The 27,164-nt window shown below is 35.2% G+C and overlaps 2 protein-coding genes and 1 long non-coding RNA gene across 7 annotated transcripts in view; all 3 read left to right on the top strand.

Annotated features, from left to right (window-relative positions):
• Window positions 1-1,743, top strand: part of LOC116560308 — a 14,702-nt gene extending 12,959 nt beyond the window's left edge. Inside the window, exon 3 of the long non-coding RNA XR_004272901.1 lies at window positions 1,733-1,743. This is a non-coding gene — a long non-coding RNA (uncharacterized LOC116560308). The remainder of the gene's footprint in view (window positions 1-1,732) is intronic.
• RABGAP1L (RAB GTPase activating protein 1 like) overlaps window positions 1-27,164 on the top strand; it is a 718,780-nt gene that overhangs the window by 233,320 nt on the left and 458,296 nt on the right. The window lies entirely within an intron of this gene.
• On the top strand, window positions 20,850-27,031 carry GPR52 (G protein-coupled receptor 52). 2 transcript variants are annotated; one of them, XM_032291674.1, is made up of 2 exons: window positions 20,850-22,662; window positions 23,921-27,031. In XM_032291674.1, the coding sequence occupies exon 2, from the start codon at window positions 24,103-24,105 to the stop codon at window positions 25,186-25,188; it is 1,086 nt and encodes a 361-aa protein (XP_032147565.1). In that variant the 5' UTR covers window positions 20,850-22,662; window positions 23,921-24,102; the 3' UTR covers window positions 25,189-27,031. The 2 variants fall into 2 exon arrangements, with proteins under 2 accessions (XP_032147565.1, XP_032147564.1); XM_032291673.1 differs by having other exon boundaries at window positions 20,850-22,801.

Raw genomic sequence — 27,164 nt, 5'->3', positions numbered from 1 at the left:
TCTTTCTTTCTTTCTTTCTTTCTTTCTTTCTTTCCTTCTCTCTCTCTCTCTCTCTCTTTCTTTCTTCTTTCTTTCTTTCTTCTTTCTCTTTCTTCCTTTCTTTTCTTTTCTTTTTTCTTTTCTTCTCTTCTCTTCTTTTCTTTTTTTGGATAGAGATGGAGCCAGAAGGCTAGAAAGGTATTGTGACAAACAGCTCTCCGGGAAAACCTAGCCAGTGCCTTTGCTATGGAAATGTAGTGGCACATACTAAAAGTATTAACACAAACAGCCTCTATTTTGTGCTGTGTTTTAGAAATAATTCCCAAGAAGAAAAAGAGTTAAGATGTTTTTCATCATATAGTTGATTACTGACAAAGAGAATGATATGAATCTTGAACATAAAACTTACTAATCTAGATTATTGACCTACAGTATATTAGGTTGAATGTTAACTAATTTAATTTGTAGGGGTGCTTTTTAAATGGCATTCAGCATTTAAGACATCTCTAGTATTATTCTAAATTATCAAGGGTATTTATAACCTAGCTTTTAATTTCATTCCTAATATGTCTTTTATGCTGCTTGATTTTGTTTGAGTATCCAGTGGATTCTGGTTTTATGGGGTGTAAAGCTTATATAGTTTGGAGGGAACAGCTCTTCAAGGACAAAAACCTTCTATGGGTATGGATGTAAATTTTACGAAAGTATATAATAATGTGAATGTGTTTCTATGACCCTTTCAGGACAGAATGAAGATAAGTTAAGCTTCATCTTCTGCTACTATCACAAACTGAGAAGATACTTCATATTTCTCTTATGTTGAAGGGTAGTACACTATATTTGGAAAGAACATAGGCTTATGTTACAACTGGGATTCAAACATGGTCCTTCTCCATCTTCTTTGCAGCTGTTAGAGTCTTAGGTACATCTTTTTCCTAGGCAACAACAGTTTTCAAAATGGTATGCACATTTCCATCTTTTTTTTTTTTTCCACACTCCTTTTCTATAGCCTGTTCTCCATCGTGGAGCCAAAGAACCCTTTTTAAAAATGTTTCAGTGATATATTCAGGGTATAGAATAAAATTCAGATTTTTTTTTACTATTTTCAGTGTTCTTCATTTATTCCTAAAGATCTAAATTTCTGTCTGCTGTCATTTCTCTTGAGCCTGAAATAATTTTTTTTAGCACTTCTTATGGTTCAGGTCTATTGGCAAAAACTTCTCTTAGTTTTCCTTTATTTGAAAATGTCTCTGTTTTGCCTTTATTCTTGCAAGGTATTTTCACTGGATATACCCTGCTGGGTGGGCAGTTTTTGCTTTCAGCATTTTGAAAATGTTCCACTGCCTTCTGGTCATCATACTTTCTAATGAAAGTTTGTTTTTTCGTTTTTATTTTGGGGACAGAATCTCACTCTGTCACCTACACTGGAGTGTGGTTGTGCAGTCTTGGCCCACTGCAAACTCTGCCTCCTGGGTTCTTATCCTGCCTCAGCCTCCTGAGTCACTGGGATTACAGGTGTGTGCCACCATGCCTGGCTAATTTTTTATTATTAGTAGAGATCGTGTTTCACCATGTTGGCCAAGCTGGCCTTGAATTCCTGACCTCAGGTGGTCTGCCTGCCTTGGCTTCCCAAAGTGCTGGGATTACAGGATGAACCACTGCGCCTCGCCCCTGATGAAAGTTTATCATCATTCCAGGATGGGTTTCATAGGCATGTGACCTACGCAGTTGCATAGGGACCCGCACTTAGAAGGGTCCTGTGCTTGGTTAAATGCTCTGCTATTGCTGTCTTGAAATGCTTAATGGCTTTTGAACAATGGCCCTGCATTTTCATTTGGCACTGATTCTGTGGTTTCCTCTATTTTATATATTATAGATGAAACAAACCAAAAAATCTTCTCTGCCTGTTGGGTAAGAATTGTCTTGTATCTAGGCTGCTTGTGCATGATTAAAAGGGATCGTCAAGATTTAAGTAGTTTTTTTTAAACATTTGACCAACTTCAAAAGATGACTTTTTTTTTTTTTTTTTGAGACGGAGTTTCGCTCTTGTTACCCAGGCTGGAGTGCAATGGCGCGATCTCGGCTCACCGCAACCTCCGCCTCCTGGGTTCAGGCAATTCTCCTGCCTCAGCCTCCTGAGTAGCTGGGATTACAGGCACGCACCACCATGCCCAGCTAATTTTTTGTATTTTTAGTAGAGATGGGGTTTCACCATGTTGACCAGGATGGTCTCGATCTCTTGACCTCGTGATCCACCCGCCTCAGCCTCCCAAAGAGCTGGGATTACAGGCTTGAGCCACCGCGCCCGGCCAAGATGATTTTTAAGAATAGAAAATAAAATTTATAATAGAATATTCGTTTATATTTCATAGACCTTCAACATTTATAAGGTTATTTCCATATACTTTGTAATTTTATCCTTATTAAAGCCCATGGAGTTAGGCCAGTAATCATTCTACCCCCTTTTATTGATTTTCAAATACAGGCCCAAGAGAAGTTATATGAAATAACCTTAAATCAGTCAGATAACCATTCTTCTCTGATTAAAATCTAGGTTAAGACTTTTTTTCTCAGGTTGGGCATGGTGGCTAATGCCCATAATTCCAGCATTTTGGGAGACCGAAGCCAGCAGATCACCTGGGATCAGGAGTTTGAGACCAGCATGGCCAACATGGTTAAAGCCTGTCTCTACTAAAAATACAAAAATTAGCCATTGTGGTGGCACACATCTGTAATCCCAGCTACTTGGGAAGCTGAGGCATGAGAATTGTTTGAACCTGGGAGGTGGAGTTTGTAGTGAGCCAAAATCACACCACTGCACACTAGCCTGGGTGATAGAGTAAGATTCTGTCTCAAAAAAAAAAATTTTTTTTAATTGTTGTAGCTAAAAATAGTGAATAGTGACATTTTATAATTTTCTGAAGTGTTTCATAAATATCATCTCATTTAACCTTTCAGCTAGCCATCTGAAATAAGCAGTATAATCAGCGTATTTCCCTTTTTTGAAATGAAAAAAATCTAAAGGTACAAAAATTATTTGTATGCGTTATGTAAGTAATGTAGGATCTGAAGCTATAGCCCAAATTTCTAACTCTAAATTCTGTGTCCATCTTTCTATGTTACACTATCTTCTGTTGTTTAGAGATGAATCTAACAATATGCAATATACATTTCTTTTTAGCTTACCAATATTTTTACTTTGTGTCTTTAGACTGCATATGATGTTGCAGGAAGCACTCAACACTTTATTGAATCAACAAATAATGAATGTAAAAAATTGTCAACATCTGATGTCCTTTGGACTTTTCTTCTTTATTCACTTCTGGAAAATATACTATGAGTAAAACTGTTTTTCTCTAATCTCAAAATGAACTGTATAATATTTCCAAAATGCCATATACCTGTATTTTGAATTATGAATCAACTAATAAAAAAATTTATGAGACTTCTGGGCCAAAAGGACTATTTAAATGCTAAGTAATATGCCTTGGGATGAAAACACATTATAAATATTTATATTTAACCAATTTTCTATAAACCTTTTGGAGGTCTTTGAAAGTTTCTTTGTTTGCTCCTTCCTAACTCCCTTTCTCTCTCCCTCTTTTCCTCCCTTTCTTATAAGGAGTGCTATGCTATAAAAACTATATTCTATCTTCTGCCAAACCCTCAAATCTAATTTTGGAACGACAACTTCTGTAGGTAATTTAAGTACAGAAGATAGATTTAATGTTCATTTTACTTTTGATTTATATGTGACATCTGTTTGGAACTAAATTTTCTCTGTTTTTAGAAACAGAGAAAAAAAATATTTTGGGATATGTAGGCCAGAGGCAAATGATCTGGCAAGTAAGCCCCCTTGTTTTTAAAGGAAAAATTACCCCAGTTTATAAGAGTGATACAAAGACCAAGAAGCTGACGAAGACCAAAGGATATTACGCAAGCATAGCATACAGTAGACTTTCAAGAAAAAAGTTTACCGAATGATGAAGGAAAATGTGTCTATGGTTTTATGGCCTACGTAGAATATAGTATATATCCTCTTTTTTTCTGACACACTGCCAAAGAAGAGTTATAAAATTCCTGTCTTCAGTCGTGTTGACCTAAAATAAGACATACTGTGGTATGACAGTACTAACCTTTAAGCGCCTTATTCTCAGAGTTTGTGCCTTTAGGTTAGGTAGAGATATTGGCTAATAGCTTTAAGTCTTGCTACTTTTCTGTTCTCAATGTAATGTTCAAAATTAGTGAAATGCAGACTTTTATTTCTTCCCTCCAATATAAGTCATTTCTGTATTTCTTTAGTTATTAAATGCTTTTTGATAATATGATAAAAATATACATTGCATTGGCTTTTAGGAACATTTTTGTCATATATATTTCAAACTTTAATTAGGACCTCTAACAATAACCATTTTTTAAAACAAAGTTGGGCAGCAGTTGACTTTTTGTTTTCTTTATAGAAAATGAAAATGTGCTAGAAAAAGGTGCTGAGTAATTTTAATCACATGCAATGCAGTAATCACCTGGAAATCACATACTTTCTGAATTGTCTTATTGCTACTATGAAAAACAGGAATAAATTTTGTTCTTTAAAACATTTTTTTCTTTTTTATTCCAAAGAAAAATTGAAGCTGAATTTAACACATTTTATTGACTTGTATATCACATCATTCATGACAGAAATTTTTATTTCATTTGTGTACATGATTAACACTTTGTTGACATTGTTACTATTATAAAATTGTAATATACAATTGGATCTAAATTTTTGTGGAATTAAAATAAGCCAACAGTAGGATTATCATTAATCATTTAGAACAAAATGGATTCAAAGTGTGCTTATTGGTCAGAACAAATAATAGGATTTTCTATATTTTCTTTTGTTGCTTGCCTTGGTTGGTAGAGAACATTAATACATACCAAATACGATTTAAGATGTTTAGATCATAAAATACAGCATTGGGAATCTGTCTGTCATGCTGAGTTTTTTCACTGGAATTGGTTATAGCATTTGTTGTAAATGGGATTTGACCTGTATAACCAACAGATAATGTAAAATGTTATTCTTTACCAGTAGTTTCCTGCAGCTATTATGTGTACAGTCTTTCTATCTCAGCTCACATTTATAATATTTGCACATCTTAACAAGCACGCTTTTGAATGTAAACGTTTCAAAGCTCTCAAGAACTTATAAAAAGAAACCTAATCTTGCTAGTGCATGCTTCAGATGGTAAGCATGTCATTTTAAAAAATGAGACAGATAGGCATTTAGGACTGGGAGAAGTCGTGAGTTTCTCCCTGTCATCCGGTGAATAAGTAGACTAGAACTTTCTTCTGTTATTTCCAGTAGTGTTTGGCTAAGACGTGAAGCATATTTGCAACAAATGAATTTAGAATTCTTCATAAACTTAGATTCTCATAAAATCTCCTAAGATGTAAGGAACAAATTAGATATAACCTAATGGTCTTTATACTAACAGTTTTATAAAACTGAATAAGTAAAACAAAACAAAAACAAACACCTTACTCTCACTATCTTGTTTGTTATCTGTTATTAATGATGAGGTTTAGACATATTTTCCGTGAATACAGTATTTGCTCATGTTACTTAATAACTGAATTTTCTTTTCACTCTGTTTTTGTTGGTTAAAACCATTTTTTTATGTAAACTTAAAATTTACAGATACACAGACATTCCAGGGATATTGGGTAAGTGGTTCTTCTGAAAATTTCCAAAACTTTTTAAATACCCATTTCATACACATATAAACAAATGTTAGTTTTAACTGCCATAACATCTAGTTTATTAGCAAGTTCAAAGGATTTGAACTATATTTATAAATAAATTTCTTCTATTTAGAAGGAAGAAAAGTTATTTGTTGAATATCATTGTTGTAATTATTTGAGTGATATAATTTTGCTATGCTACAATTCATCATCGTTTTTCTCATGAAGTTCTGTAGGAAATACTGCCTATTTTAATACCTTTACACTTGAATAGCACTGATAATTTTGTTTCCCTTCAGGGCATACAGCTGTTTCCAGCCTACTCGGTGCCATGTCAGGACATAAAATTATCTTGACAGAAAGATTTAAATTATAAATAGCCCCATAATGACATTCAGCTTGGGTGGTACATTTATAAAAGGAATTATTAAGGAAATGTCATTTCAACCCATAACTATAACTAGATTCTCTCACATTTCTGAAACTGTCTTTTGGTAGCCAGATAATATTTGCATATGTAAGCATTTAAACTATTAGGGCTATCAAGTCTACAAGTAGAAAATCATATTATGGATATTAGATAAATGGTTTCCTAAAATTTTCCAAAACTTTTCTATCACAAATACATCTTAATACATGTCTTTCCCCTATGAAAACTGATACAATATTGGAGAGTTAAGACCCCAATATCTTGATATTATTCAAAGAGCATAGCACTGGAAATACTTTATGTGTAATGAAAGAAGAAAAGAACTAGAAGTTGATTTATCTGATTGTTATCCTATAAGAAACATCACAACATTGGATAGGGAATAAAATTTTATGAGCACTTTTTTCCTAGAATAAATGTTGACTATAAATTACTTGGTGTTAGTGTTTTGATTTTTAAATACCCAGTCTACCATCTTATTAGTACATTTAAATCCTATGAGAATCTACTTTTAACCCAAGTCATATTTTTCTCTGAACAAAATTATATTTATTCAAAAATGCTTTACTGTATGAATATGTGCATTGGTATGAGTCATTTTTCTACTTTATGCCTCATGTATACCTAGTTATTTCAGCATCAGAAAGTAGGGCTACATAAAAGAAAGTGAATGGGAAGATCAGTCAGTCCTAACAATATGTCATATGGGTCCATGTTGCAGAGTCGCACTTATCAAGCTTTAGCCTGTGTTATGGTCATCACTAAAAAACTGTAGAGCATTGCTGGTTTGAAGCTGGCATGGCGATGTTAGTGTTAGATTAACAGGATTATTTAACCTCTGTGATATAAATCTCTGTGAAACCTCTGTTTAACATAAACCTCTCTGTGTGTGTACATTGATTTTATTTCTAAACTCTGTAGTTTGTAAGTATTATGGCATTGTGCTGCTTAGTGGGCCACAACTTGCCCAAGATGCGTGCTGATCCCGACTTCAATTTCTAATTCAATTTTTAATGACATTTTCTTTTTTTGATTTTGACTCCTTCTCAATAGAGACATTTCTTACCATGCTTCTGCCAGTTTAGCAACATTCATTTATCTCTTAAGCATGTCTTAGAAACAGCCTAATAAATTTATTCTTTCCTTTCTCAATTTCTGTCTCTTAAAAAGGGATTTCTGTCAAAGGTTCAGTGTTCTGAGTTGTTCCCTGTGCTACCTAATCACTTTAGCCACTTAGCTTTGAAGCTGCCTGATGAAAAAAGGAAGTTGTACTGGCATATGTAGGTCAATTCCTTTGATTTCTCGTTTTTCTTATTCCCCCACATAGAATGATGAGAAAATTTAATATTTTTAGCTTTCTTTTAAACACCTTTATATTCTGGGTAGGTTTAAGCCACCCCAATTTCTGATATTTTAAAACAATTCTGATGTTTATTCTAGATGAGACCCTTACTGTGTAAAATAATATTTTATGTTGATGTTCAACAGGAAAGGAACAGTAATCAGTCCACCTGATTTATTTAGCAAATATCATTACCTTCCACTGTGTGCCAGGCACTGTGCTTGCCACTGAGTATAACAGTAATGAAATATTTTATCAGAGGAGCTCTATTACCTAGTGAAGAATATGATCAAACACACTCAGACCTTTGTTGGTTAGCCAATTGAATTGCTTAGTACATTATTTCAGGCACCTGCAGTAGAGTCTTATTGATCTTCTAGTGAATACATCCCTGGTCTGAGGGTTAGAAAGTTTTCATGCCATTTCTTTCTGCTGATATTTCATTTTTCATCACATATTTAATACAGCATAATCTTGAGTAAGCCATACATCATATTTATAAAGTTAGTAATGTCTGTTACAACATATTGTGAGATCTCTGGGGCAGAAATGCTGAGTCAACAGAAACATTATCCTTTCAACAAACATGCACTAAGTACCTATGATTGAAGCATTATGTATTAGGCTTCCTGAGTGATACAGAGATAAGTGAGACAATTGTCTAGGTCTAGGAGCTGACATTGCAGTGTTTTGGATGAAAATGAGGTATGGGGGAAATTTGTAGAGGAGGGCATAACAGTTAAGACATTTCTTTCGTGCTTTCTTGTAGAGAACAAATGTATGTTTAAATGAGAATTCTACTCTTATTAACTATATTCTCTCTAACTCTATCTGTTCATAATGATTTGTAGTTGGAGATTTTCCAAAGCTTAAAGGGCACTGTAAATGAAAAAATTGTTAGTTTATTATCAGTTTATTTAAATAGTGTTCTTTAGCTTTGCCTTCACTTCCACTTGTATTACCAGAGTATTTAATCATTATTAAGAGACATTTAAAAAAATTTCTACTACTCGTGTCAGGGTTTGCAACCCTGAATAATATGGCAAACCATCTTATGGGGAAAAAAAAGTCCTCAAAGATCCTCTTTTCACCAGTGTTGGGTGTGCGTGTTTGTGTTTGTATATTTTATTTACTGTTATCTAAATATATGCAGATATGCAATTAAATAAAAACTATACTTTTAACTCTCATGACCGTAATCTATTAGAAGCAAACTATAAAATCAATAAAAATGTATATTTGCCACATTAATCTAATGTTACAAATTATGTTGTCTTCCAGAAAATAAATTGCTGCTGACAGGGTGAATATGATACTGAGAGCTACAACACAGATTTTTTTTCCTAGCTTTCTTTTCAAAAGTACTATTACAGCTACGTAAAATTACATTAGTTTCTTCTTCTGGTGCTTTTTCAGTGCTTGCGATTCTTTTTTTAAAAACTAGGACAATTAAGATTTTGTTGTATGATGCTAGTAAGTATAACCTAGAATAAATCTAGGTATTGTAAATCATTAATCTAAAGGAAAATAGTATTTATTTTAATGAAAGGCAATAGAATTATCTTAGCCTAGCTTTAAAATAATAGTGGTCATAACTAGTCATCTTCTTTACTGGATAATATAGTTAAAGGAAGAGCTTTTGTATTTTCCGAAGGTGTTCTCTTTCTACAGAGTTATAAGGATCTATAATACATATAACAAGTTTTCCCTAGCTAACAAGTGCTGCACTTCTGCCTTTCTAGATCTAAGGAGAATCCATGGCACTCTTTCCCACTAAGCCCACCTTCTCAAGTCTTTTTTACTAGCTCGTAAGATAAACCAGTGGATTTAGGGGGATAACACTAAAAAGGAGACAAATAGAGGGTATAAATAAAGGAGAAAGGTATGGAGAGACATACATAGCATTGTTTCCAGCCAATTCCAGCCAAGTTAGTCTATAAACACGGAGAAATTGGCTATGTTAGCAACATATCTTACTACATTTGTTACTGAATTTTGGTCATTAGTTACAGCAAGGAGCATATGAAACTAAAGACTGTCTTGATTTTTTGATACAAAGCATGTAAATTTTAATTTTTGTTTCCAAATACGGTATCTTTTGGGAAAATAAATTAATTCATGTTACATCTCAGCTTAAATCCTTCAAAAGGCTGGGCTCAGTGGCTCATCCTTGTAATTCCAGCACTTTGAGAGGCCGAGGTGGGCAGATTGCTTGAGTTCAGGAATTTGAGACCAGCCTGGGCAACATGTTGAAGCCCCATCTCTACAAAAAATACAAAAATTAGCCAGATGTGGTGGTACACGCCTATAGTCCTGGAGGCTCAGGTGGGAGGATTGCTTGAACCGGGGAAGCAGAGGTTGCAGTGAGTCAAGATCGCAGCACTGCACTCCAGCCTGGGCAACAGAGCCAGACTCTGTCTGAAAAAAATATAATTCAGAAGACTTACCCCTTCTTTTAGAACCTTCGTGATTTTCTTTGTTTGTTTGTTTGTTTGCTTTGTGAGAATAGGATCCCAGACCTCAAACAATACCTAGCATGCAGTAGACCATCATTAACATTTTAATTTAATTGAACTCTAATTGCATCAATCTGGGCAGAACATGTTGGCAGTAAGTAAATCTTTTCCATTTTTAGTGTATTCTAGGGAAGTGCATTGAAGATTGGAGGTATGGAAGCAAGTTAGAAGAGCAGAAAATCTAAATTTCATACAAACCAAATAGAGTTCATTTTAACAGACATTTATTGAGTGCTCAACATTTCCCACTATTGTTGGAAGTCAGTAACATGTAGGGTTGTCAAAGCTGCATTGTTGAATATGTGTAAAATAATGAAAAATGTAAGTAATATAAAAAATAACTCATGCTTAGGTTTTTGTTTTTTGTTTTTTAATTTGAACTGCAGAGACAACTCATAAAGACAAGATCATGAGTATTTCAAGTTTTCTTTTGAAAACTGAGTCATAGATGTTGCATTTCAAGCCAAGGTTTGATCATTCTATACTTCATGGCTTTTTAAAATTCTAGTTGCTATAACAACTTTGATATTTCTTTATTATTTTTAGTACTTCAGTTGCCATAACAATAAGATATCCTAAAAAATAGCAATTTTCTTTTATAAGAGAAAATTTTCTTTTAATTAAAATGAATATGAACCAACTTTTCTTTCCTATAATGTGAACCCATTATTCAAAATGAGAGCGTGCTCTTCTGTTTTCATACAATTTTAACAGACTTTTGTAGGAAATGTCTTAAGGTTTAACTTTTCTCTCTCTGTTTTTACTGTATAGAAGTTGAAGTGAGATAGCTGTTTTGAACCCTTCTATGAGATAATTCTAATTTTTATGGGATTTCATTGATATAAAAATGAAATGAAATTATATTAAAATTGTAATTCCTAGATTTTTTAGTTTATAAAGTAGGAAACGGTCATGATTGATAGGTAGTTGTAAGCCATGGGAGATGTAAGAAAGGTTGAAATTTCCTTTTCTCCTGTGTTATTTTTAAGTGTATTTTCACATCTATTGCTGTAGTAAAAGAGCTACCACTTCACTTATCTAGAAATAACTGTCAGCTTAGGCCTGAGCTATGGCACGTTACTCATAGAGCAGTGCCTTTATTTGCTCTTTGAGAAAAAATTCTTAGAAGCTTAGTTTCTGATACTGAAGCCTGTAGAAAATGAAGATAGAAAATTAGAACGGGAAGGAGGGGCTACTGCTATGTTTGCTCTGCAAATAGATTCAGAAAATATAGGGAGCTATCTATTATTTTTAAGGCACCTAATTCTTATGGAAATCAAACAAATCCAGCAGCTACAAAGGTTTGATTGTATCAGAAGACAGTATTCTTAATAGTGATGATCCTAGCCTACCAAATATTAAATTATGTCAGAATTCTTGGTTTAAGAAGACAGAAGACTAGATAATACATCTTATAAGAATTTAGATGCGCCGGGCGCGGTGGCTCACGCTTGTAATCCCAGCACTTTGGGAGGCTGAGGCGGGTGGATCACGAGGTCAAGAGATCGAGACCATCCTGGTCAAAATGGTGAAACTCCGTCTCTACTAAAAATACAAAAATTAGCTGGGCATGGTGGTACACGCCTGTAGTCCCAGCTACTCGGGAGGCTGAGGCAGGAGAATTGCTTGAACCCGGGAGACGGAGGTTGCGGTGAGTTGAGATCGCGCCATTGCACTCCAGCCTGGGTAACAAGAGCGAAACTCCGTCTCAAAAAAAAAAAAAAAAAAAAGAATTTAGATGCCTAATGTAATAGAATAAAACAGGTTTTTTAAAAAAAATTGGTATCATTGTTCTTTTTCTTTTTTAAGGAGTAATACTCTAGTAGTTCCCAGCATCTATGTTTGCTCTCTTTATGTCCATGAGTACCAAATGTTTAGCTCCCACTTTCAGTTGAGAATATAAGTATTTGGTTTTCTATTCTTGCATTTAATTTGCTTAGGATAATAGTCTCTGGTTGCATCCATTTTGCTGCAAAAGATATAATTTCATTTTTTATGGCTGTAGAGCATCCCATGTTATCTGTGCACCATATTTTCTTTATCCAGTCTGCTGGCATAAAACAAAATTTTAAAAATCAATTTTAGAAAGCCCTCATTTATCTGGGAAATGTAGGATCCACATTAGGTTTTCATGGACTAAGCCTTGGTAATTTTATGTTACTTTATTGCTAATCATGGGATTTTCCTAGAAAGCATGGTCAGGTTCAGACAATGATATTTCTTTTCTTTAATACTATACTTTTTTTTATAATAAAAAGGGATGATGAATGAACTGGCAATTCAATAGAAAAGAAGAAGTGTTGTTATTAATTTCTAAACTTCAGCATGTTACCTGTGGATGTAGTTTCTGAAGGAAAAACGGTTAAACAAAAAGCTTATTGATGGTAAAATAATATGCTTGTCTCTCTCCGTGAGCTTTGAATGAATAGCCACTGTATGTTTACATGCTTTGTTTTAATTTTTAGTTTTCATAGCCAACTTTTAAAGGTAAGTATTATTATCTCCATTTTAAAGATGGAAGCTGAGATACATGGAGAGAAAGATACACCCAAGGCCTCATAGTTAATGAGTGGTGTAGCCATCGTGCCAACCCGAATCTGTCTGATTCTAAAACCTACATCCTTTCCTCTAAGTCATAGAATCTCCTTGTCTTTAAACTTAAATGTTTATTATGGGTAATAACATCCCTAGGAGAAAATATGAGAAGAAAGATCCTACTGTGTATGGTTTTATTTTATTGCTCTGCATACTGTTTTGACCTATTAATTTAGTTTTAAACACATAATTTATGTTTGAGACTTTCCTCACTAAGAAGGTCGTAAATATACATGTAAATTGGTATTTTCTTTCTCCATTTTTCTGTATGATTGATGAAACATAATGGAACCTCTCAAAGGTGTTGCTTACTTGGCTCATTGTCTTAGAGCTCAGCTAGCTAGGGCAGTCTCAAAGTGTTGTATAACTGGTATTTAATAAGTCTTTTTTCACTCAGTGTCTCACTTGCAGCTGGGCTGTTGTATCTTGAATACAAACACTGAGCCATGAGTCAGATATACTGATTGAGTGTGAAAGTACACACAGGCTGGATATACTTACTCTGTCCACCAGTATCTGTTCTTTCAGACATTGTAGTAGCTCTTATTCTTTATGGCACATTGCTACAAAGGATTCTGGTATTTTTCTTTTTAAACATCAATATACTAAATAATTTCCTGGCAATGCGTTAAAATTCACTCAAGTAATTTAGGTCCTTCATTTCATAGGTTTACACAAAATTCGAACACTTGATTACATGCAAAAGCCATGACAGATTTTTCAGTCTCTTCAGCTATAACTTACACAGGTCTTAAATGTCACATTTTAATGAGCTTTGACATGTATGCATGTGTGTAACCACATCGATCAAGATACAGAATGTTTCCCTCATCCCTGAAAGTTCCCTCATACCTCTTGCCAGTCTTGACTGGTGCATGTGTGCACATGTGTGCACACTACAAACACACACACACACACACACCCTGAGGCAACTAGGGTTCTGACTTCTTTCAGCAAAAATTAGTTTCTCCCATTTCAGAACTTCATATTAAATCATGCAATGTATATTCTTCAATGTATGGCTTCTTTCTTTTAAGCTTCATCCATGTTATGTGTGTCATTAGTTTTGTTCCTTTTCATTGTATGGAAATACCATAGTTTGTTTATTCGTTCCCCTGTTGATGGATGCGTGTAGGATGTTCCTGGTTTTGGCTATCTCATTTTTATACATACTGCTATGAAAATTTTTAAACGAGTGTTGTGTGGACAATATGTTTTTCTTCCTATTAGGGGGAATTGATGGGAGAGATAGGGTAGATTTTCTTTAATGTTATAAGAAAATCCCAAACCGTTTGTCAAAGTTTTCAAAGTTGAGTCATTTTACGCTACTACCAGCAGTGTACAGTTTCAGTTGTTCTATATCCCTACCAACATTGTTTTGTCAGTCTTTTCGTTTTAGCCCTTCTAGTGGTTATATATTGGTATTTCATTGTGGGTATATATTGGTATTTCAACTACTTTACCTTTTCCTAATGACTATGGATGCTGAGCACTTTTTCATTTTCTTAGTGGTTATTTGCATATCTTCCTTTGTGAAGTGTCTTCCAATTTTTTCACCATTTTTAATTGGATTATTTGTATTTATATTAACAAATTGTAGGAGTCAGTTATGTATTTTGGATGCAAGTCTTTTGTTAGATATACGTTTTGCTAATACTGTCTTTGACCTGCTGATTTTTTTTTCTTTTTTTTTTATACTTTAAGTTGTGGGGCACATATGTAGAATGTGCAGGTTTGTTACATAGGTATACACGTGCCATGGTGGTTGGCTGCACCTGTCAACCCATCATCTACATTAGGTATTTCTCCTAATGCTATTCCTCTCCTAACCCTCCACCCTCCAACAGGCCCCGGTGCATAATGTTCCTCTCCTTGTGTCCATGTGTTCTCACTGTTCAACTCCCACTTTTTTTGTTCTTGTGTTAGTTTGCTGAGAATGATGGTTTCCAGCTTCATCCATGTCCATGCAAAGGACATGAACTCATCTTTTTTATGGCTGCATATATTTCATGGTATATTTGTGCTACATTTTCTTTATCCAGTCTATCATTGATGGGCATTTGAGTTGGTTCCAAGTCTTTGCTATTGTGGACAGTGCCGCAATAAACATACATGTGCATGTGTCTTTAGAGTAGAATGATTTATAATTCTTTGGGTATATACCCAGTAATGGGATTTCTGAGTCAAATGGAATTTCTGTTTCTAGATCCTTAAGGAATCAATCACCACACTGTCTTCCACAATGGTTGAATTAATTTACACTCCTACCAACAGTGTAAAAACGTTCCTATTTTTTCATATCCTCTCCAGTATCTGTTATTTCCTGACTTTTTAATAATTGCCATTCTAACTGCCATGGGATGGTATCTCAGTGTGGTTTTGATTTGCATTTCTCTAATGACCAGTGATGATGAGCTTTTTTTCATGTGTTTGTTGGCCGCATAAATGTCTCCTTTTGAGAACTGTCTATCTCCTTCACCCACTTTTTGATGGGGTTATTTATATTTTTCTTGTAAATTTGATTGAGTTTTTTGTAGATTCTGGATATTAGCCCTTTGTTGGATGGATAGATTGCAAAAATTTTCTCCCATTTTGTAGTTTGCCTATTCACTCTGGTGATAGTTTCTTTTGCTACATAGAAGCTCTTCAGTTTTTTGAGGGGGATTGTTTGTTTGTGGAAGAGTGGTTTATTAGAGAGAGAGAGAGAGAGAGAGAGAGAGAGAGAGAGAGAGAAAGACAGCTCCCATGCTGTTGTGGGAGGGGAACCCAGAGCAGTAAATCCCAGAAGTTCTTTATTTTAACTGTCTCAACATCTGTCCCTCAATAGCTTCACCTGTAAGATGGGAAAATAAAATCATCATGGGATGCCATAAACAAGCAAACGGGTTCTCTGTCTCCTGGGTGCAAGTGATTCTCCTGCCTAAGCCTCCTGAGTAGCTGGGATTACAGGCGCCTGCCACCATGCCTGGCTAATTTTTTATATTTTTAGTAGAGACAGGGTTTTGCCATGTTGGGCACACTGGTCTCGAGCTCCTGACCTCAGGTGATCCATCTGCCTCATCCTCTCAAAGTGCTGGATTACAGGCATGAGCCACTGCACTCAGTGCAAGATCTTAACTCTTAAGGCTGTATAGTATGTCTTGAATTCAGGTTGTACCAGTCTTTCAACTTTGTTTTTTTTTTTTTTTTTTTCTCTTTCTCATGATGGTTTTAGCTCTCCTAGATCCTTTGTGTTTACCTACAGGTTTTAGATTTAGTAGCTTGTCAGTTCTACAAAAGCTGCTTGGATTTTAATTGGAATACTAATGAATCTAAAGATCGATATGAGAAAAACTGATGTTCTTAACAATATTGTCTTCCATTCTGTAAAGACAGTAGGCTAGGCGTGATGGCTCACGCCTGTAATCCCAGCACTTTGGGAGGCTGAGGCAGGTGGATCACTTGAGTTCAGGAGTTTGAGACCAGCCTGGCCAACATGGTGAAGCCCCATCTCTACTAAAAATACAAAAATTAGGCGGGTATGGTGGTGCATGCCTGTAATCCCAGCTACTCAAGAGGCTGAGGCAGGAGAATCGCTTGAACCCAGGCAGCGGAAGTTGCAGTGAGCCGAGATTGCACCACTATACTCCAGAGCCTGGGCGACACAGCAAGACTCATCCAAAAAAAAAAAAAAAGGATTGTATGTGTATCTCCATTTATATAGGACCTTTTAATTTTTCTCAAATGACATTTTATAATTTTCAGAATCAAGATTTTATACATTCTCACCTACTCTCTGTTTTTCAAGGCTATGTTAAATGATTTATTGTTTTTAAATTTTATTTCCTACTGTTTCTTGCAAGTATATTGAAATGAGGTCGTTTTTATATATTGACCTGTGTTCTGACAAAATGTTTTCATTAGTTCTGGTGGGCACTTGGGAAGACATTTTAGTATTTCTTAGGTGCACACTTATATTTTCCTTTTATTGTATGCCTTTTTTTCTTGCCTGTTATATTGGCTGGCACCTCTAGTACAATGTGTATAGATGTGTAAGAGCAGATATACTTCCCCTTTTCCCAGTCTGGGAAGAAGGCATTTAATATTTAATTATTAAATATTTCACCATTAAATATTATGCTAGATGTAGGTTTTCCCATAAAATGTCTTTATCAGGTTGAGGACGTTTTCTTTTGTAGTGCCACTAAATTAACTTTTCTGAAATACTCTTAGTTGCTAATAATTTGTCTCATAATGAAATGAAATTGACAACATAAAATTGTTTTCTACCCTTGAGAGGTCACTAAATCAGTAGATTGCGATATGTATTACTTCAGAGGGTGTATTTATTTCTTGGCACTTAGACCAAGTTGCTTTAATGCTACATTTGATAGTATATTTAAAGTGCATTGATACTGTATTTTGCAGCATTTGGCATTTTTTTAGATGATAAGTAATCATTGTCACTTGCTAGATAGGAGTTTTCAAAGCACTAGTGAAATGCTCATATTTAATTCATTGTAGGGAGATTTATAGATGACTAATATTGCTCTTCATTTGAATATATTAGGAAGTTAATTTCCCCCTCCTACAATTGGGAAATACATTTCCTAGCTTTTTCTTGTGAAGCTTGTGTATGCTGAGCTTCACATAAACTGGATATTAGCATTTTTCCAGTCCTTTGATAGACTCTTTTAGCTGTTTTATGTGATTTATATTAAAATTATGTTAAATACTTATTTATTTGACACCTATTCTGTGTCCAGCACCGCAGTATAGGCACTTGAGATGTAATGGCAAACAAAGCAGATGTTGCTCCCCTCATGGGACTTGCAATCTAGTCAAGAAGACAAAGCTGAATGAAGTAAATAATTATAAACTATAATAAGTGTAGAATCTGGTCTGGTTCCCTGTGGGAACACTAGGAAGATTTCCCAGAGGAAGTGGTATTTGAATTGAGACCTAAAGATTGCATCTGAATTAAATAAAAGAAGTGTGATGGCATAGTAAGCAGCAGTTATAAATATCCTGAGGTCATAGGGAACATAGCAAGTATATTTGCAACTGGGGGGTGAGGGATATGAGTTGGTGGGGAGGTAGAGGTGTTTCAGCTAATTCTAAACAACACAGAAGAGAAATGAGACTGGATGGATACCTGGAGACCAGTTTTTATAGCACCTATTAGGATCTTATCCTAAGGGCAGTGTAAAACCAGTGAAGTATTTTAAAACAGAGAAACACACAATCTGGTTTGTACTGTGGAAAAAAATTTGGGTGGTTTTTTTTTTGTAAATAAGGGATTGAAGAGAGACTACAAACAACTCATGGAGGCCACACTGGAAGCCACTACAGGTGTCTAAGCACAAGATGATGCTGGTTTGCTAGGGTAATGATAGTGGAGATGGAGAAAATTTGCCAGGTAGGAGACGGAGTTGAGGAAATAGGTAAATTCTGAATGCATACATCTTTTGGTACGTTTCTCAATTTATTAAAGGACAACAGGTTTATGTTAGTCTCTATTCGTTTACTTTTTTTTTTTTTTTTTTTTTTTTTGAGACAGTCTCACTCTGTTGCTCAGGCTGGAGTGCACAGTGGCACGATCTTGGCTCACTGTAAGCAATTCTCATGCCTCAGCCTCCTGAGCAGCTGGGATTACAGGCATGTGCCACCCCACCTGGCAATTTTTTTGTATTTTTAGTAGAGACAGGGCTTCACCATATTGGGCAGGCTAGTCTTGAACTCCTGACCTCAAGTTGATCCGCCTGCCTCGGCCTTCCAAAGTGTTGTAATAACATGGTAGTGCATATATCTGTTTGATATTGCTGATTTCCTTTCTTTTGGCTATATACCCAGCAGTGGGATTACTGAATCATATGATAGTTCTATGTTTAAGTTTTTGAGGAACTTCCATGCTGTTTTACATAGTGGCTATTTTACTTTTACATTCTCCCTAACAGTATATGAGTGTTCTGTTTTCTCTGCGTCTTCACCAGCATTTGTTATGTTTTGTTCTTTTGATAATAACCATATTCACTAGGTGAGATTATAGTTATACAGTTGTATTGTAGTTTTGATTTGCATCTCCCTGATGCGAATTGAGCAATTTTTCATAGACATCTTGGCAGTTTGTATGTCCTTCTATGAGAAATGTCTATTCAGATCTTCATCAACCTGTTGGTCATTCAAGAGCATATTGTTTAATTTCCATGTATTTGCACAGTTTCCAAAGCTCCTCTTGTGATTTTTAGTTTTATTCCATTGCAGTAAGAAAAGATACTGATATGATAGAAATCATTTTTATAAAATCTGAAATTATTCTAAGACATTTGCTGACTGGCAGCCATCAGAAGAAAGAAGAGAGTAGGGATTTTATTTGTTTTATTCTTGGTGTTTTGCTCATTTATGGTTCAGGGAGTACATGTACAAGTTTGTTACATGCGTGAATTGTGTGTCATTGGTTTGGTATACAAATGATTTCATCACCCAGGCAGTGAGCGTACTACTCAATAGGTAGTTTTTCAGTCCTCTCACCCTCCACCCTCCCTGTGGAGTCAGCCGCAGTGTCAGTTGTTCTCCTTTTTGTGTCCATGTGTGCTCAGTGTTTAGCTCTCACTTAAAAGTGAGAATATGTAGTATTTGGTTTACTGTTTTTGCAATAATTTGCTTAGGATAATGGCCTCTAGCTGCATCTGTATTGCTGCAAAGGACCTTATTTTGTTCTTTTTGTGGCTGCATAGTACTTCATGGTCTGTATGTACCATGTTTTCTTTATTCAGTCCATTGTTGATAGGCATCTAGATTGATCCATGTGTTTGCTATTGTGAATAGTGCTGCAATGAACACATAAATGCATGTGTCTTTTGTGGAATGATTTCTATTTCTTTGGGTTGAGTGGTAGTTCTTTTTAAAGTTTTTGAGAAATTGTCAAACTGCATTTCACAGTGACTGAACAAATTTACATTCCTATTGGCATTATATAAGTGTGCCTTTTTTCCTATCACCTTTCCAATATCTGTAATTTTTTCACTTTTTTATTATTATTATTATACTCTAAGTTCTGAGATGCATGCGTAGAACATGCAGGTTTGTTACATAGGTATGTGTGTGCCATGGTGGTTTGCTGCACCCATCACCCATTATCTACATTAGGTATTTCTCCTAATGCTATGCTTCCACTAGCCTCCCACCTCCTGATAGGCCCTGGTCTGTGATGTTACCCTCCCTGTGTCCATGTGTTCCCATTGTTCAACTCCCACTTATGAGTGAGAACATGAAATACTTGCCTTTTCTGTTCCTGTGTTAGTTTGCTGAGAATGGTTTCCGGCTTCATCCGTGTCCCGGCAAAGGACATGAGCTCATCTTTTTTATGTCTGCATAGTATTCCGTGGTGTATATATGCCACATTTTCTTTATCCAGCCTATCGCTGATGGGCCTTTGGGTTGGTTCCAAGTCTTTGCTACTGTGTGCCAGTAAACATACATGTGCATTTGTCTTTATAGTAGAATGATTTATAATCCTTCTGGTATATACCCAGTAATGGGATTGCTAGGTCAAATGATACTTCTGGTTGTGGATCCTCGAGGAATCACCACACTGTCTTCTACAATGGGTGAAATAATTTACACTCCCACCAACAGTGCAAAAGCATTCCTATTTCTCCACATCCTCTCCAGCATCTGTTGTTTCCTGACTTTTTAATGATCCCCATTCTATAACTGGCATGAGATGTATTTCATTGTGGTTTTGATTTGCATTTCTCTAATGACTAGTGATGATGAACTTTTTTCCATATGTTTGTTGGCCACATGTATGTCTTTTTTTGAAAAGTGTCTGTTCATATGCTTTTGTCTATTTTTTGATGGGGTATAGGAATGCTTGTGATTTTTACACATTGATTTTGTATCCTGAGAGTTTGCTGAAGTTGCTTATCAGCTAAGGGAGATTTTGGGCTGAGATGATGGGGTTTACTAAATATACAATCATATCATCCACAAACAGAGACAATTTGACTTCCTCTCTTCCTAGTTGAATACCATTTCTTTCTTTCTTTTGCCTGATTGCCCTGGCCAGAACTTCTAATACTATGTTGAATAGGAGTGGTGGGAGAGGACATCCTTGTCTTGTGCTGGTTTTCAAAGGGAATGCTTCCAGCTTTTGCCCATTCAATGTGATATTGGCTGTGGGTTTGTCATAAATAGCTTTATTATTTTGAGATATGTTCCATCCTAGTTTATTGAGAATTTTTAGCATTAAGGGGTGTTGAATTTTATCAAAGGCCTTTTCTGCATCTATCTCAGTTTTTTTACTTTTTAATAATAACCATTCTGACTGGTGTGAGATAGTATTTCATTGTGGTTTTGGTTTGCAATTTTTAAATAGTGTTAAGAATAATAATAACCTATTTCAGTCCTGGTTTCACAGCTCTGTAATTATAGGCAAGTTATACTTCTAGTATCTGCTTTCTTCCTTTGAAAAATGATAATGATGATACCAACTTCATATAGTTTTAAGATTTTTATAAAGGAAGAGTATATAAAGCACATAGCACAGTGCTTAGCATATAGAAAATACTCAACAAATGTTAGTTATCTTCCATTTTTATCTTCATTTTCCTGGTGTATTTTAATTCTGAAATAATTTGTAAATTAGTTCTAAGTCACTTTAAGAAAAGTGCTAATCCCATAAGAAATATGTTTAAAATAGTGAATATTTTCCTGTAGTAAGTCAAAATAATCAGAAATGTTTTTAATGCCCATCAAATATTTTAGTTTAATTTGCATTGTTCTAATTTAGGTATGTGTAGCTCAAGCACTTAGAACAGATTTTTATAACTATTTGACCTTTTTTCCATATTAGGATAAAAGGTAGATAAGCAATGTTTCTATTTATTCTAATTTCTATACTCTTTTGAGATCATATTTGACCTTCAGTGTTTCTCTGAATAGATTTGGGTACAGTAGTGTTAGTTCTGTTGCTTTGTACAGTTAAATACATCAAACTCAGCAATTTTTTGTGGGTATGGTGGGGATGGGAGAGATTCGTAAATGATTTCTAACTTCTGTTAATTAAAATATAACTATGTATTTTAGAGAGAAATTAGTAGTCATATCACTTGAGTTCATGAAGACTTGGCAGTTTTTTAATAATTAATAAGTTTTTTCTTCCAAAGAGCATTAGATTACTGCTGACTTTTTAATGTCATAGTGCCTTGTGGTAGTTTCTTTACAGGGTTTACAGGAGTATGCCAGTTTATTTTTTCTGTCCTGTCCATACAAAATAATCCTTACAAATGCTATAAGGAGAATAACTTGAGAAGTTCATAAATGCCTTAATATATTATAAAGATCGGTCAGTTCCATTGTCTTCTTTTGTCAGTCTTGATCGGAGCTTGCCGAGTAAGTCTATAAGCCTGCATGTGCCTGGCAACTGTTACCTAGTGACAGTTTCAGCTGCAGTAGCCATTGGCTGTGCTGTTGATTGGGGCAGGAGGGCCGAGTCACCTTTCTGATGGTGAGTTTTTCTGCATCAGCCCAGGATGATGATGAGGAGGAGGGCTTGGGCTCAGGTGGAGGCATTGATGCTGAGAGATTGTGAAGAATATACTGACAGCATCCTTGTAACTGCATCACAGTAAATCGGACTTCTGAATCAAGCAGCCCAGCCTAGCAGCTGATAAGAGTGAATGTAGGTGAGAAGCATTACCTTATTCCTGTAACAAGAGAACTATTTTGTGATAAGTGGAAACTAGGAATGTACAAGAAGAAATATCCTATGGCTATTACAAAAGCAGAAGGACTTGCCTGAATGACTTGGTGGTGCACCAGAAAATAACTTTCAGAAGAATGCTTTCTATTAAGCTGCTGCATTGTTCCTGGAGGAAATGTTTTTATTTCTAATGCATGTTATTTCTTCAAAAGATAAGATAACAAAGAATGACAAGAGACTCTCTGAAATGACTTTACTTTTAAAAAGTACTTTGACAAATGTTAACCTGATATCAGAATGACCTTGGAAGCATTTTGGATGGATTCTGTCCTGCCAGCCTTGCAATATTTCAAACTCTAGGATTTAAACTCATCTTGATACTTTAGAGGTATTTAAAAATAAGACTATCTTGCAACCTACCTAATGGCCCCCGTATTAATTGAGCACTTGCTCAAAATAGAATACAGAAATAGAAGAGGCATTTTTTAACATATGGCTGCTACATAACTGCAAATGTAATAAACAAGGTAATTTTCCACTTTCAGAAGATATAGTTAAAGAAATGATTTAATGTGTTAATCATCTACCGAAAATAGAAAAGGTATAGTAAAATAGAATATGAAGCCTGTTAGAAACACCTAAGTAATAAATAATGGCAGGATTTCTGGTCAGATAAGCTCAGAGTGTATTGGAAAGTTTTATTATTGTCTAACTTTAATATGTATTTACACATATATGTGAGATATTGGTGTGCAGTTGCAAAGGTGAGAAATAACTATGAGCTATATATTTTATCATGCTCCGTTATAAGAAAGGTGGTATATCAAATAACAAACGTTATTTTAAGTTGTACGTGCAAATTAATAGCAAAAATGATTTCATTTTGAAAAGGAAGAGGTATAATTTATGTTGCTGTTAGTACCACCAGTAACTGTAATGTACTAAAACTGCTTTCATCTAAATGCTTTAAAAATGCATGCAGAATTAAAACTTCAGAAGTTTATTATATTTTGCTAGGTGTTAATCCATTAGTTCGTTGTATATTATCTTTTCTATTGGAAAAATACTTTTTCCTCATGAGAGTTATAGGGCAATCTGGGATCTGTTTATTCCCCCTACTCTCCCCATGTCGAGATGAATCTTTATAAATTAACTTTGATAGAGTTGTTTTTCTTAGATTTTAGAAAAATGAGAGAGAAATAGATTATAAAGTTGACCCACCAACATCAATCCCTGAACTAAGCCCTAAGACACTCTTTGCCACAATGAACTTTTTCTTAGCTTTTCAACCAAATTTGAGATCTTGATATTTAAAGTCTAAAATACAAATGCATTTTTCATCATAGATGAAACAAGAAACCTGAGACAGTTTAAGAGTTTTTCTTTTCTCTTTCTTTCTAGTTGATCCCTAAGAAACTGCCTCTTTTAGGAGAACAAACAGCCCACAGAAGCTTTTCTTCCCTTGGCATTTTTTTTTTCTTTTTACAGATTTAATTTTTCATAGTGCAAGATAATGTCTGTTTTCTCTAGAAGTGCCTTATGTCTGCAAAAAGTTCTTTGAGGGCACCAGAGGAAGCTAATGAGTGACCTCTTTTCACCTCCTTTCTAACTTACCCCCTTCTCTCTACCTCCCCGCCCCCTGAAAGCTGAGGTGTGTCACTGCTGAACTGAGGCTGATGAAGAGACTTGAGCACTCTCTGGGACTCTCAGCTGTGACAGAAGCACTGACACTGTCTACTGAAGCAGGTTCTGAAACACTGATGTGCAGTGTTTAACAGGACACCTGCTTGCTGTAGCCAAGTCTGCAGGCATCTTTAATTTCCAAGCCATGAATGAATCCAGGTGGACTGAATGGAGGATCCTGAACATGAGCAGTGGCATTGTGAATGTGTCCGAGCATCACTCCTGCCCACTTGGATTTGGTCACTACAGTGTGGTGGATGTCTGCATCTTTGAGACAGTGGTTATTGTGTTGCTGACATTTCTGATCATTGCTGGGAATTTAACAGTTATCTTTGTCTTTCATTGTGCTCCACTGTTACATCATTATACTACCAGCTATTTCATTCAGACAATGGCATATGCTGATCTTTTCGTTGGAGTTAGCTGCTTGGTTCCTACTCTCTCACTTCTCCACTACTCTACAGGTGTCCACGAGTCATTGACTTGCCAGGTTTTTGGATATATCATCTCAGTTCTAAAAAGTGTTTCTATGGCATGTCTTGCTTGCATCAGCGTGGATCGTTATCTTGCAATAACCAAGCCTCTTTCCTACAATCAACTGGTCACTCCTTGTCGCCTGAGAATTTGCATTATTTTGATCTGGATCTACTCCTGCCTAATTTTCTTGCCTTCCTTTTTTGGCTGGGGGAAACCTGGTTACCATGGTGACATTTTTGAATGGTGTGCCACCTCTTGGCTCACCAGTGCCTATTTTACTGGCTTTATTGTTTGTTTACTTTATGCTCCTGCTGCCTTTGTTGTCTGCTTCACTTACTTCCACATTTTCAAAATTTGCCGTCAGCACACCAAAGAGATAAATGACCGAAGAGCCCGATTCCCTAGTCATGAGGTAGATTCTTCTAGAGAGACTGGACACAGCCCTGACCGACGCTACGCCATGGTTTTGTTTAGGATAACCAGTGTATTTTATATGCTGTGGCTCCCCTATATCATCTACTTTCTTCTAGAAAGCTCCCGGATCTTGGACAATCCGACGCTGTCCTTCTTAACAACGTGGCTTGCAATAAGTAATAGTTTTTGTAACTGTGTAATATACAGCCTGTCCAACAGCGTTTTCCGGCTAGGCCTCCGAAGACTGTCTGAGACAATGTGCACATCCTGTATGTGTGTGAAGGATCAGGAAGCACAAGACCCTAAACCTAGGAAACGGGCTAATTCTTGCTCCATTTGAAGAAAGCTATAGTAAATCAAATGTAATCTGACAGTGGTTTTGGATCATATTCTAGATTCATCTGGAAATTTGCCACCAGAGAAATATTTACTTGAATAGTTGACTATAAAATGAAGTATGAGACTAAAGGTTTCTTTTTTTTTTTTTCTTTTTCATGTAAGAAACTAAAGGGAAGGATGTATAGAGGGTTATCTCATGAAATAATTATAGCATGTGATTATTAGTGTGCAGTAATAGGAAAAATAAGCACCGAGATGAAAAAAAGTCTCAAATCTTCTGCAGGACATGAGCAAGCCCCTCGGCTTGGCGTTTCTTTCTGTCTGACTGTACCCTGCCTCTGTCTTTGTTTCTCATTTTGTCTTTCTGTGTTCCTCTCACTTTTTGTGGAAGTTATTACTTACATAAATTGCCCTTTGTAGAAAAGCTACATATTATATATGTGGCAAAGTATAATCTTTTGCATCAAAGTGTACTTTTAATCACATTAATCTACAATCCATAAGTGGTCTCTTCATGGAGGATGCAAAGTAAGCATTGCATTTTATTACTTGCCAAACAACTCCTTTGTTTGTGTTTTTATAATCGCTGCGGTAGTTTTTCTGCTACAAACAAATAGAAACTCGATTTTTTTGTTTCTTCTGGGTAAAATGACGTTTGCTTTTCCCCTTTTTCCTAACAATCTCCTGTTGTTTTTTCTTTTTTCCTCTCTCCTTTTCTTGATCTGCATCCATTGGTACCTTACTTCAGAAGTGTCTTAGCTAATGAAAGAATCTACTGTATAAAGCATCCATAATGTTAAATAATTTATTTCTTCCAGCAAAGCAATCTGGTAGCTTATTAAATATTTTTAATGGCTTTTGGAAACATTTTTATCTGGTTCCTTTTAAATTAGTTCATGTGCTTAAAAGTGATAGTCTTTTTTTTGCTATAGTAAAGCTTTGTTTTTCTTTAAGAAAACCCACTAGTAATTCTAATGCTGATGCAGGATACTCATACTCATCCAGCAGTGAGGTATTACTCTTAAGGGTATTTAGAATGTCCTTTTTAAAAATAAATAAAATAAAACATGAACCTTTTTGTGTTAGTTCTACGATAGCTTACTGTGGTGTCCACTAGTCAGTCATTTGTGTGGTACGTGTTTGCACATATTATATTTTTTACAGCAAAGAAAATGTAAATTATGTTATCTGTGCCTAATGTTTTCTTAGCAAAATACATAGATCAGTGTTGTTTAAGTTGTCACCATTGGAAAAAGTATATACAAAAACTTATTTTAAGAGAAAAATACTTTTGTGTAATTGTTAGTTAGATATTTATATTAGACGAAGCTGCATTTTTAGTGCTGCTGAGAATATAATATACTTAATTATCAAATACAGGTAAGAGCTGTCAGTATTTTCTTTTGTAATGATCTGTTTTCAGATGCAGAGATTAACTTATTTTTTTGCGTGCTACATGGGATTGTGTAATAAATTGTCAGGGGTTTAGATGTAGCAAAGTAGCATTTGAGGAATTAGTGAAGCAGGTATGAGCAGTAAAACATCTAAATATTACTTTTTTACCATCAGTTTCTTGCCTGAAAGATATTTTAAAATTTATATCAAACTACTGAATATTTTTCTTCTCAGCATTTTTTATTTGTTTTATGAAATGCATTTAATAAAATGTGCCTATGACTCTTCAAATTAGAAGCCAACCATGTTTGCACCTTGGTGGTTTGGCTTCAAAGGTCTTTTAGTAGAAATGTTGTCATTTTATTGAGGTTGTTCTGGACCCCTGTATATTTTTAAACATGTAAGAAAGGTTTAAAATAAAGAATAAAATAATATTCTATATATCAAAATCAGACTTCGCTTCAATTTAATAAAACACTTAGGACAAGAGCTTACTTTTTTGGGAAACAAAATCTAATTGTTTTATACTTCTGTAGTTGGGTTTATATTTATTCTTCCCCTGTTTGCCAGTGACATCTTGGT

This window comes from Sapajus apella, unplaced genomic scaffold, assembly GCF_009761245.1.
Source record: "Sapajus apella isolate SASKATOON/1434 unplaced genomic scaffold, GSC_monkey_1.0 scaffold25, whole genome shotgun sequence".
Lineage (NCBI taxonomy): Eukaryota > Metazoa > Chordata > Mammalia > Primates > Cebidae > Sapajus > Sapajus apella.
The sequence above is the reverse complement of the archived record's forward strand: the minus strand, read 5'-3'. Positions and strand labels throughout refer to the sequence as shown.